Source organism: Oncorhynchus clarkii, chromosome 3, assembly GCF_045791955.1.
Source record: "Oncorhynchus clarkii lewisi isolate Uvic-CL-2024 chromosome 3, UVic_Ocla_1.0, whole genome shotgun sequence".
NCBI lineage: Eukaryota > Metazoa > Chordata > Actinopteri > Salmoniformes > Salmonidae > Oncorhynchus > Oncorhynchus clarkii.
In genome coordinates, this window is record NC_092149.1 from 53,826,445 (window position 1) to 53,840,004 (window position 13,560).

The 13,560-nt window shown below is 41.7% G+C and overlaps 1 protein-coding gene across 1 annotated transcript in view; it reads left to right on the top strand.

The window, feature by feature from the left end:
* LOC139406019 (ceramide synthase 6-like) overlaps window positions 1–12,876 on the top strand; it is a 31,045-nt gene extending 18,169 nt beyond the window's left edge. Inside the window, exons 7-11 of the mRNA XM_071148482.1 lie at window positions 6,982–7,110; window positions 7,470–7,576; window positions 9,664–9,820; window positions 10,350–10,373; window positions 10,585–12,876. Of these exons, the coding sequence (XP_071004583.1) occupies window positions 6,982–7,110; window positions 7,470–7,576; window positions 9,664–9,820; window positions 10,350–10,373; window positions 10,585–10,734 (567 nt within the window). The 3' untranslated portion in view covers window positions 10,735–12,876. The remainder of the gene's footprint in view (window positions 1–6,981; window positions 7,111–7,469; window positions 7,577–9,663; window positions 9,821–10,349; window positions 10,374–10,584) is intronic.
* Window positions 12,877–13,560: the final 684 nt, after the last annotated feature.

Sequence of the window (13,560 nt, forward strand, 5' to 3'; positions counted from 1 at the left end):
TAGGGTATTGCGCAAGGTTAAATTGAGTTCCTCAGTTAGGTGGTTAACTGATTTTTGTCCTCTGGCGTCCTTGGGTAGACAGAGGGAATCTGGAAGGACATCAAGGAATCTTTATGTTGTCTGTGAATTTATAGCACGACTTTTGATGTTCCTTGGTTGGGGTCTGAGCAGATTATTTGTTGCAATTGCAAACGTAATAAAATGGTGGTCCGATAGTCCAGATCCACAACATTTATTCCATGGGACAAAACTAGGTCCAGAGAATGACTGTGACAGTGAGTAGCTCCAGAGACATGTTGGACAAAACCCACTGAGTCGATGATGGCTCAGAAAGCCTTTTGGAGTGGGTCTGTGGACTTTTCCATGTGAATATTAAAGTCATCAAAGATTAGAATATTATCTGCTATGACTACAATGTCCGATAGGAATTCAGGGAACTCAATGAGGAACGCTGTATATGGCCCTGGAGGCCTGTAAACAGTAGCTATAAAAAAGTGATTGAGTAGGCTGCATAGATTTCATGACTAGAAGCTCAAAAGACAAACATATATTTTTTTTGTAAATTCAAATTTGCTATCGTAAATGTTAGGAACACCTCCGCCTTTGCGGGATGCACGGGGGATATGGTCACTAGTGTAGCCAGGAGGTGAGGCCTCATTTAACACAGTAAATTAATCAGGCTTAAGCCATGTTTCAGTAAGGCCAATCACATCAAGATTATGATCAGTGATTAGTTCATTGACTATAATTGCCTTTGAAGTAAGGGATCTAACATTAAGTAGCCCTATTTTGAGATGTGAGGTATCATGATCTCTTTCAATAATGACAGGAAGCTATTCACAAAATAAAAGACAAGGAGGGTAAAATAGTAACCGATCCGCAGGATATTAATAAATGCTTTGCGCAGTTTTACTCAGAGCTATACCAATCAAAATGCGATGCTACTGATCCACAAACTATGGAACGCTTTCTCGCTGAATGTGAACTTCCTAAACTAGACAGGGGGGCAGCTGCTGCACTCGATGCTGGGATAACTTTAGAGGAAATTAACACAGCGATAGCACAATTTCCAAACAGCAAGGCCCCTGGGCCCGATGGATATGTAATAGACTGGCGCAGTACTTCTTATAGAATTCTATCTCCACTTATGCTGCGAATGTTTAAACAATACAAAATAAAATGCCAAACTCCTGCAAACACTGTATGAGGCTACAACAGCACTGATCTTGAAAAAAGATAGATTCCATGGAGATGTCGTCTTATCGCCCCCGTGTCGTTACTCCCCATAGAAAACAAGGTGTTGACAAAGATATTGGCAAACCGATTGAAAACATACATTTCCGACATCATACACCCTGACCAGACAGGTTTTATCCCGGGCCGACATATATACTACAATTTGAGACGCTTTTTCACGATCACAAGGTTGAGGCAGTGGTAATATCTCTTGAAGCAGAGAAGGCGTTTGATCGGATTGAGTGGAAGTATATGATGTCGGTTCTGGAGCACTTCGGGTTCGGAAAGGAATTTATTAATTGGATAAGAATTATTTATGCACACCCAATGGCTTCCGTGGTAACCAATCAAGAAATGTCGTAGTCATTCCGCTTGTTCAAGGGGTGCCGACAGGGGTGCCCTATTTCGCCTGCTCTCTTCGCTATAGCCATGGAACCTCTTGCTACTCGCATTCGGGCATGTGTCGATATAGCTTCTGTTAAAGTAAAGGACACACAGCACTATATGCAGACAATGTTCTTTTGTTTTTGTCCAAGCCTAAAACTTCTATTCCACCCTTACCTAACTTGATAAACACATTTGGCTCCTTCTCTGGCTACAAGATAAACTGGCAAAAAAGTGAGTTGATGCCAATATCACGGCCTGTGGATATGCAATTTCTGCAATCTACCCCGTTTAGAACAGTGATGGACAAGTTCACAAGCCTTGGCATTGTGGTGACAAGAGACCTTGATCAGCTATTGAAAGCGAATTGGGACATGAAAATATATCAGCTTAAACAAAATATTGATTTTTGGAAAACTCTGCCTATCTCCTTGGTTGGTCGTATAAACGCTATTAAACCCAGGTTTCTTTACCTCTTCCAATGTCTACCCAATTTCATACCACAAAGCTATTTTAAGAAACTGGATTCAATAGTAACTCCATTTTTATGGGATAACAAGGCAGCCAGAATTTCAAAGAAGCATTTATGCAAGTACAAAATAGAGGGGGGCTTTGGCCTTCCTCACTTTATACTGTATTATTGGGCTGCTAATCTGAACATTGTGTCTTTCTGGAGGGAAAGTTTACCTGCGATGAGACAGAAGGATATGCCTGCATGGCTTTTGATTGAGCAGGCCTCCTGTCAACGTTCCTCACTCCCTGCACTTGTTAATAGCCCATCATATGTGAACAAATCCACTTATGACTCTAACACAGTCATTTGTCATACGCTTAGGATCTGGAAACAGATTAGGTATTTTCTTAACATACCCACTGTATACATTGACAGCCCGATTTTCCTGAAACATGCTTTCCACCCCGCATTGGATGATGTGGTGTTTTCACAGTGGAGGGAGAAGGGGCTCACAACTATTTGTAATCTATACATAGATGGTCAGTTAGCTTCATTTCAACAATTACAGGGAAAGTTCAACATGCCAACAACACATTTTTTTTCAGATACCTCCAAATCAGGAAATTCGTAAGGACACATATTCCACAGTATGGCATGAAGGCAAATAGTCCTACATTAGATAGCTTGATCCTTGTCAAACCCCATTCAAAAGGGTCGGTCTCTAGACTGTATGATGTGCTACAGGCCCACATAGAGGTATCCACAGACACCATTAAAAGGGCTTGGGAACAAGAACTTGGGTCAGAAATCTCAGATGAGGACTGGGTAGAAGCTCTCAGGAATATAAACCACAGTTCAGTGAATGCCAGACACAACCTTGTACAGTTTAAGGTGATACACAGGTTACATTACTCAAAAGTAAAACTGCATAAAATATTCCCGGACACCTCACCACTGTGTGAGAGGTGCAAGCAGGATGAGGGGACGTTGACCCACTTATTCTGGACATGTCCTAAGTTACATGTTTACTGGGCTCTCATTTTTGATTACTTATCTAGAGCCTTTGATAGAGTTCTAGCCCCAGACCCATTGACCGCTCTGTTTGGTACAGTTGATGGGAATAACCACGAAGGGAAAGCTGTCTCTCTTTGTACTCTATTAGCCAAAAGGCTCATATTACAATTTTGGAAACTGGAGACTGTACCTACCTTTGAAATGTGGTTACGGGATTTAGGGAATGTAATACATATGGAAAAGATTCGATACAATACCTGCAATAGAAGTCCAATGTTTTACAAAATATGGCAGCCGATACTGGATAAATGGTCTAGTCCCGCTTCATAACTGGGTTGACGATCTGCTGCTACTCTGTGCTGTACTCCACTCAATATTTATTTTTGGCTTAACTACACTGCTTGTAATGACTATATGCTGTCTTCTTATACATGTACAACCTAATAGGATTTTGTTTTATTTTGTGTATGTGTGAGTTAAGTTTTGTTTTGTCCTCTAAATTGGCCATCCCATTCAACAGTACAATGAATGTCATTGTTAGTATTGCTGTCTTTTTTATTTGATTTTTTTATTGTAAAATAATAAACATATTATAAAAAAAATTAAAAAATGACAGGAATGGAGGAGGTCTTTATCCTAGTGAGATTGCTAAGGCGAACACCGCCATGTTTAGTTTTGCCCAACCTAGGTCGAGGCACAGACACGGTCTCAATGGGGATAGCTGAGCTGACTACACTGACTGTGCTAGTGGCAGACTCCACTATGCTGGCAGGCTGGCTAACAGCCTGCTGCCTGGCTTGCACCCTATTTCATTGTGGAGCTAGAGGAGTTAGAGCCATGTCTATGTTGGTAGACAAGATGAGAGCACCCCTCCAGCTAGGATGGAGTCCGTCACTCCTCAGCAGGTCAGGATTGGTCCTGTTTGTGGGTGAGTCCCAGAAAGAGGGCCAATTGTCTACAAATTATATATTTTGGGAGGGGCAGAAAACAGTTTTCAACCAGCGATTGAGTTGTGAGACTCTGCTGTAGAGCTCATCACTCCCCCTAACTGGGAGGGGGCCAGAGACAATTACTCAATGCCGACACATCTTTCTAGCTGATTTACACGCTGAAGCTATGTTGCGCTTGGTGATCTCTGACTGTTTCATCCTAACATCGTTGGTACCGACGTGGATAACAATATCTCTATACTCTCTACACTCGCCAGTTTTAGCTTTAGCCAGCACCATCTTCAGATTAGCCTTAACGTCGGTAGCCCTGCCCCCTGGTAAACAGTGTATGATCGCTGGATGATTTGTTTTAAGTCTAATACTGCGGGTAATGGATTCGCCAATGACTAGGGTTTTCAATTTGTCAGAGCTAATGGTGGGAAGCTTCGGCGTCTCAGACCCCGTAACGGGAGGAGTAGAGACAAGAGAAGGCTCGGCCTCTGACTCCGACTCGCTGCTTAATGGGGAAAAACGGTTTAAAGTTTCTGTCGGCTGAATGAGCGACACCGGTTGAGCATTCCTACAGCATTTCCCTCCAGAAACTGTGAGAAAGTTGTCCGGCTGTGGGGACCATGCGAGGGGATTTATACTAACGTTACTATCTGTACTTACTGGTGGCACAGACGCTGTTTCATCCTTTCCTACACTGAAATTGCCCTTGCCTAACGATTGCGTCTGAAACTGGGCTTGTAGCACGGCTATCCTCGCAGTAAGGCGATCGTTCTCCTGTATATTATGAGTACAGCGACTGCAATTAGAAGGCATCATGTTAATATTACTACTTAACTTCGGCTGTTGGAGGTCCTGACGAACCATGTCCAGATAAAGCGTCCGGAGTGAAAAAGTTGAATGAAAATAAAAAGTTGAGGGAAAAACCAAAAATATAAATTTAAAAAGTAAAAACCGTAAAGTTGTCAGGTAGCAAAGTAAGGTTGGCAACAAAATGCACAGCAACACGTAAACAAGTCAGTTCTGTTATGCAGTGGTAATCTCAAGAAAGCCTTAATTATTGTTTGTCTGCATTCAGGCCTGCTATTGTCTGTTCTAGGATTTTGTTTTATTTTTTGGTCTTTGCCTTGGTGTGGTGTTTTAGTCTAATCTCTGCTCTGTGAAATCACAGGCCTCTGAGAGGAGGAGATGGATTACTGGAATTTTCTGGCAGACATTGTTTCTGGCAGACAACCGTTTTCCCCTCATTTGTTTTCGATTGAGTCTCATTTCATTATTCAGTTCCTAGAATCTGAAGATTATTACATTTCTCCATAATTTTTTATTTATTTCAGTGTCATGTCGTTCCTTGTCCTCACTGATAAACTATTATTTAAGAATGAAAAAGATTCATTTGAAATATTTCATATTGAATACGAATTGAGACACAAATGTTAGTTTTGATATCTGTGAGTGTGTTTTAGACCTGGTTTATCTGAGGTGATTTTGTTAGTAGCACATGTTTATATTTTTTTCGTAACCTAGCCTCTCACTCCACTTCATCCTGAATGATGTTTAAACAAAGTAACTTAGGGTCAAACAAACAGCTGTGATGACATCAGGCCCAGTTTTGTGACCCACTCACACTTAATCCCTAGACTAAAGATAAATAATCCATGGAACGTACACGCACAGCCTCTATGGAAAAGACCACTGCAGAACTGCTCATCTGCAGACAGACACACATTTGATACACACACACACGCATACACTCTTTCTAATACATCCCATAGTCGGGTTGCCAGATAGATTTTCCAGGTCAGGGCATCTCCATGTTTGAGCTGTAAATATTGCCTCAGCATAGCTCTTTTTGCTTCTGTTCTTTTCAATCTTCTTTAGCACTGTTAAGTGGTGTCAAGAACAAGGGGTAGAATATAGGGGGGTGGTATTGTTTATGGAGGGCCCTCCTTGGCCATGGCATTTTCTTTTAAACCAGCTCCCTAGTTGAGTTCAGAGAATGCCAATTTGCATGCCTCCCATCTCTTCCTTCTCTTTCTGCCCCACTCTGTCCACACCACTGAACACCTAACACTCACTCAATCACTCACAGCTGTCCCATGATGCCGTGATGTTTATGCCCTCACCTCTCATCTCCGTGTTGACTGTTGGCATGTCTGTTTTTTTTTGTTTCTCCTTTCAGTTTTTTCATTGCACAAAGCTACGCATTGAGGAGGTCCTCTGCACCCCCTGCCAATTCCAGTATGTTCCCTGCACTCTGTTGCTTCCATTCTGTGTTTGCACCACTGCTCCTCCTCCTGCTCTGGGCTGGCTGCTCTGCTGCTGTCCTGAGCCTTTTCAACCCTGTGGGGCACAGGAGGGCATGTCATCCTTATTCAGCCACAGCCTCACTCATCAGGGGATATTAACCTTCTAGACTGACTACTTTAGCTGTAGTACATGTAGACTCGCCTCTTTTTTTAAATTTTATTTAGTACATTTTTACTAGACTTAGTTTTCATATTCATTCATTTGTGAAAAGAATAACTGTCTAGCCACCAAAGTAGATGATGAGAAAGGAAGGCGTCAGCTGCCCTTGAGTCCTGCGTTCAGAGAAACAATAGAATTGTCAGCACAAAGCAAAAGCAGATGAGGAGGGAAGTTGAATTGTCATTTACGGAGTGTGATGTTTACAAATGGGCAATGTCCTGGTCAGAATGTCATCCGCACCTTGTCACCATAGATGTTCTGCATAGTGCGCAGCCAACAAGTGTACAAGGTGCAGAGGAGTCCACTTATCTACTGTGAGCACAAAGAATACAGCAGCGGTCATGTTCTCTGCATGACGCCGAAGCTTTCATAAAACCCACATGCTGTACATGTCTCCTTGATGTGAGTCACATGGTAGAGAATGCTTTCTCCCTCTACCATTGTGTGACATGACTATGACGCCTGTGCCCCCCCCCCCCCCCCCCGCAGGACTTCCTGATAATGTTCCTGCACCACCTGGCGACAATCTCCCTCATCACCTTTGCCTACGTCAACAACATGGCTAGAGTGGGCACGCTGGTCATGTGTCTCCACGACTCCGCCGACGTCCTGGTGGAGGTGAGTAGAGACACGGGGACACGTTCAGCAAGGCATGTTCAGGTGTCTGGCATGTAGGGGGGGGAAAAGATTTTTGTTATTTCTACAAATTACATTTCTCTCTGCAATGTTCCACAAGGTTTGCCTGCTGAACGTGGCCCTGATGTATTCTTCACACACCACGGACATGTGGGAGGGTCCTGTGTTCTTTTGTGGTTGTTTTAGCTACTGTGCTTGCTTGTGATCAGAGGGAGAATCGGCCATCTGTAGATTTCAATTATGTACTGCCGAAACCAATTTCAGTGTAGGAAAAAGATAGATACAACATCCACGTTTTGTTCTTGTAACCATTTTGCGTGTGTCTGTGTCATCTGTTGCAGGCTGCCAAAATGGCCAACTATGCCAAGTTTCAGAGACTTTGCAACCTCCTGTTTGTCATGTTTGCAATGGTCTTCATCAGCTCCAGGCTGGGTGTCTATCCTGTCTGGTAAGGAGACTTTGTCTCTACATAGAATGAATGCTTCCCAAATGGCACCCTATTCCCTACGGCCACTGGTCAAAAGTAGTGCACTATGTAGGGAATAGGGCGGCATTTGGGACTCAACCAATGTCTTCTCTGTGAAAGACTACAGCTCAATTGAAACAATGGAATTAAGTGTTTTTTAGATGCACTTGTGTGCTGCCAGTTGAGACAGACCAGGATGATACTGTATATCGGAGAATGTTTGTTTCAGTGTATTATCTGTCTCCGAATACAGGAGACATGAATGTACTGTAGATCTCAGAATATTGACACTTTCCAAATGGGCTTTGCACTTTTTCCAGGAAGGTTTTCATTTTATACAGGTCTTGGTGAGTTTTGTTGCTTAGTAATAGTTACTATGGATACTACAGCAACAATATGGACGTAAGCATCTTCTCCAGTAAAGAGGGAGGGGGAAATAAAAATGAAAGACGGACCATTATTTTGAGATAATTTAATTATGTAAACCAGGGTCGATTTGAGACTGGAATCTGAAATGGCACATTCAATGTACACTTTGAAAACCTTAATTAACAAATGATTTATGTTATCACAGTGCCTGTATCAGTTGGTATCAATGCGAGAATGTTGTCTTTTTTACATATTGGACTTCCAATTAGATGACGAATTTGAATTGCACCGGAATGTTTTTGATGTGTCATCAGAGAGACATCCTACCTTTTTTGATATGAGAGAGAGAGAGAGAAGCAGTAGCAAATTAGTCGTAGTAGAGGAATATGCGCGCACCATCTTACTGTGTCATGTCCTAAGCACACTCTCAGCACTACCGTCACTGTACGAGGAGAAAACAGCGACGTGATTTACTATCCCGCTCTGAGACGTCACCCCAATTTTGAGCCCACACTCGAGGACAGCGCGGTTAATTACCAGATCAAAATGACAAACGACTCTTTATTTGAAAGATATTAAAGCATGAACCTCCACAGTACAGTGCACTGTCTCTAAAGAAATGTAAATCCTTTAGAAAAGTCTCATTCAGTGATTTCCTCTTGTTAGTATGCCGTCGTGAGTTATACAGTATATCACAGTGCAGGCAGAGCGCACCACAGCAACCAGAAGGGTAGTGTGACTGTACAACTGTTGCCATGGCTTCAGTATCAGCTGGGTTCATATCATGTACAATTATCCAACTATATCTCTACCTTCCCTGAAATAGCTATCAAGCCATTCATCAGAGAAGTGAATGAAGGATTTAATATGTTCTTTAAAGTGGTTTGAGTAGTGTGTACATTATAACAGATTGACTTCATACAGTAAAGTGCTGCATGAGCTTTTCCGCACAGTATAGCGGGGAGAAGGGATAAAGTTATTTGTCTGTCTCCTGGGTGATAATTATCCTTGGCTGTTAAGAGAGGGTCTGTCTGTCTGTCTGTCTCTGCCTGTCTGTCGTGGAGGATGGAGAGCAAGCTAGGGCAGTGTTTTCCAAACTCGGTCCTCAGGACCCCAAGGGTTTTAGGAGACTTCACGTTTTGGTTTTTGCCTTAACACTACACAGCTGATTCAAATTATCAAAGCTTGTTGATTATTTGAATCAGCTGTGTAATGCTAAGGCAAAAAAAAAAAAAAAAGACGTGCACCCCTTAGGGTCCCGAGGACCAAGTTTGGGAAACCCTTAGCTAGGGGCTGAAGGCTCTGGACGTTAGCCTCTTATGTTGTCCCTGAGGGTCTCTCTCAACCACCTGGCCATCTGTATTCCTCCACTCTACCTTAGATCACCAGGAACATTTACTGTCTTCTGTTCACCTAGAATTCTAAGACAATAACAAGTAGCTTATTTGGTGACAGCTGCCTCAGACTGGGTTTTCTGGCGTGTACTTTAGTTGGCAGGTTTTTGTTAATTTCAGAGAGCGACCCGTATTAAAACCAATAAGTATTTCCAGTCTGTTACCCAATTCCCAATAGAGACGACATGGTTGTCTCATTACTACATCCTGTCATTATGAGCTGCTCTGAATGTGTGTGTAGTGTGGTTTACTTATCAAATGAGTTGACTAATTATTTCTCTCTTGCTCTCTCTCTCTTTCACGTAGGATTTTAAACACTACCTTGTTTGAGAGCTGGGAGATCGTGGGGCCGTACCCCTCCTGGTGGGTGTTCAACCTACTGCTGATCCTGCTGCAGTTCCTGCACTCCTTCTGGTCCTACCTCATAGTGAAGATAGCCTGTCGAGCCATCTCCAGAGGAAAGGTGAGAGACAAAGGGAGAGTCTCAATTACAATTTCTTGACTCCTCGCGTCCTCTTGCCTGGTTCTCAAAACTCATTGGTTGAGAATGTCAGAGGTCCCTCTCTGAGCTTCTCCTCTTCTCCTGAGTTGAGAAGAGAATGCGAGTAGTCAAGGAAACGTTATTGAGATTCTCCCCCAGTTCGCATTTCAGGGTCCTAAATGGCATCATATGTAGTGCACTACTTTTGACCAGGGCCCATAGGGAATAGGGTGCCATTTGGCAGACATTATGAAAATATGACAGAGTACACTCAAGAGGACCGTCTTTATGTAGTTAGAAAGTCATTCTCATTATGTATGTAGTTAGAATTTAGCACTACCATGTTACTTTTTGTAATTGTAAATGCAAAGCAAAGCGTTGGGTAATCTTAGCAGTCAAGCTCACTGTACATGTACTACAGAAGCTATTCACTAAAGGGCCTGTTTTGTTGTCAATAACCTTCATTGATTTTACTTTTTCTATCCCTCATGCTAACCTTTCAACCTTCAAGGCAGGGAAGTGGAATCCTTTACATGTAAGTAGTTGGAACAGAAGGGGAACAAACTTCTTTGTGTATTGTCATCTCACTATCAAGTCACAATCACATGACATCCCTTTTTCTTTTTTTACATGATCTTATTTGTAAAATGAGGAAACCAATAGCGATGGCCAACTGCTTTTACTTCCTCTGTCATGACATCAGATGGTATATGAGCTGTTCTGACAGCGTCTGCACCTCTCCACAGGTGTCGAAAGACGACCGCAGTGACATTGAGTCCAGCTCGGACGAGGACAACGGTCCTCCGCCCACTCCTGTTCAGAAGCACCACAACAGCACCACCAACGGGACCAATGGGTACCTGTCAGCAGGGGCCCCTTGTCTAGATGAACACTGACCACTGCTATGAGACATTTTATAAGCACTGGAGCAAAGCTGCAGACAGCATTCATAGATACATGTGTGCGACATGAACAACATTGCCTGTCTGGTACTGGAAGTTCTTAGTTTTCAGTTTGATTATTTCCATGTTTCCCCTCCATTTTATTATCTTTCTCTATATTTGCATCAAACTGCATTCAATGAAATATCAAAGCACTCCTGTCGGTACAGCCCAGTCTCTCTGTTTAGCCAACGAATGAACGCATTCCACTATTATGGCGAAAGCATGCTGTTTAAACGTAGTCTGACTGGCATACTGGGGGTAGTTAATTATGTTATGTGTCTATGTTATTTATTTTGGATAGATATACAGTACCAGTCAAATTGACACCTACTCATTCCAGGATTTTTCTTAATTGTTACTTTTTTTTACAATGTAGAATAGCAGTGAAAAAACAACAGTGCAAAACTATGAAATAACACATTAAATATATTTTAGATTCTTCAAAGTAGCCACCCTTTGCCTTGATGATAGCTTTGCACACTGTTGGCACTCTCAACCAGCTTCACCTGGAACGCATTTCCAACTGTCTTGAAGGAGTTCCCACATATGCTGAGCATTTGTTGACTGCTTTTCCTTCACTCTGCGATGCAACTCATCCCAAACCATCTCAATTGGGTTGAGGTCGGGTAATTTGTGGAGGAAAGGTAATCTGATGCAGCACTCCATCACTCTCCTTTGTAAAATAGCCCTTACATAGCCTGGAGGTGTGTTGGGTCATTGTCCTGTTGAAAAACAAATGATAGTCCCACTAAGCGTAGACCAGCTGGTAGCCATGCTGGTGAAGTGTCCCTTGAATTCTAAATAAATCACTGACAGTGTCACCAGCAAAGCACCATCACACCACCTCCTCCATGCTTCACGGTGGGAGCCACACATGCGGAAATCATCCATTCACCTACTCTGCGTCTCACAAAGACACGGCTGTTGGAACCAACCATTTCAAATTTGGCCTCATCAGACCAAAGGACAGATTTCCACCGGTCTAATGTCCATTGCTCGTGTTTCTTGGCCCAAGCAAGTCTCTTCTTGTGCTTTAGTAGTGGTTTCTTTGCAGCAATTTCAACCATGAAGGCCTGATTCATGCAGTCTCCTCTGAACAGTTGATGTTGAAATGTCTGTTACTTGAACTCTGTGCAGCAGGCTGGTAACTCAAAGTTCCCAAAATCTTCTGCATTGACTGACCTTAAAGTAATGATGGATTGTTGTTTCTCTTTGCTTATTTGAGCAGTTCTTGGCATACTATGGACTTCATCTTTTTCCAAATAGGGCTATCTTCTGTATACCATCCCTACGTTGTTAAAACACAACTGATTGGCTCAAACACATTAAGAAGGAAAGAATTTCCACAAATGAACCTTTAACAAGGCACACATGTTAATTGAATTGCATTCCAGGTGACTACATCATGAAGCTGGTTGAGAGAAAGCCAAGAGTGTGCAAAGATTAAGGCAGAGTAGCTACTTTGAAGAATCTCATGATTCCATATGTTATAATAGTTTATGTCTTCACTATTATTCTACAATGTAGAAAATAGTTTAAAAAATATTTTAAAAACCCTAATGAGTAGATGTGTCCAAACTTTTGATTGGTACTGTAAATTTGCTAATTATTGTCAACATGTCTCAATGACTGTCAGTGTTAAGATTGGCTAATTGTGAACCAATCCGTAATGCATATCATTTCACTATTCCATCAACGGGTACACACATTACAGCATGAGTCGTCATTGGCAAAAATGCTAAACAAATGGATTTGTTTTCAGTGATGCCCCCCTTCACTTGCTAAAACTGATTGCATTTGTTTTGCTCACAAATGAATAGTAATGTGGTCTTACAACAATGCATTATTATGGGAAATACAAACACACATTATCCATCCATAAGCTGTAAGAGATATCAGTAACAGCATTATGTATGTGTGTGTGTAAAAATAGGGCCATGCTATATTTCCAATTAAATTTTGTTAAGTATTCTACAACATTTCTGGTAAGTATTTCGTTAATTGTTCATGGCCCTCTTGAAAGACAGAGGAAGGTATTATTAAGCAATGATGCATTTAAAACCCTTGACAATATTAAAGATTGCAAGTAAGAAAGTATATTTGTCGATCTGATTAATTGAAACTAGCAGTTGCTGTACATACTTGTTCTTGTGAGAAGTAACGGAGTAATATTGGTAGATTACAGAATTAGAATTTTTGTGGCATGGCAAGTTGACTATGAAGGATTGTTATTTTTTTGTTCCAAAACTGATTCCCTCTCAAGGCTAAGTGAATAATTAATGTGATTGCATAATTATGACTATGAATTCTTGTCATTGATATTCATTCAACAATGCTTTCGGGACATTCATCTCGCTAATCCATTCTCATTATACATTCTCATTGAAATATAACTAGATGTATTGCATATTCAACTTCAAGTAGCGTTTGTGTTTCAGAGAAAAATAATAGCTCTCCAGGAGCCCATGTAATTTCTATTTTTACTTGTATTGGCATATATGAATCATCCAAGGACACGTGGATTGAATAGAATGTGTATTGTGTAGGTCTCTAATGCAGTATCGATCATCCCTGTTGTTGATGGGAAAAGGGTTTTCATTAATTAAGTAATTATTGACATTCAATTTCATGTGCACAAAGTGACAGTGGATGGGTGAGGACATAAATGGTTGAATCTTCCAATGAAATGTTCCTGTGCACTGGCTATATACTGAGTGTACTAAACATTAGGAACACCAAGGTGTTAAGCATTCCACAAGGATGCTGGTCCATGTTGAC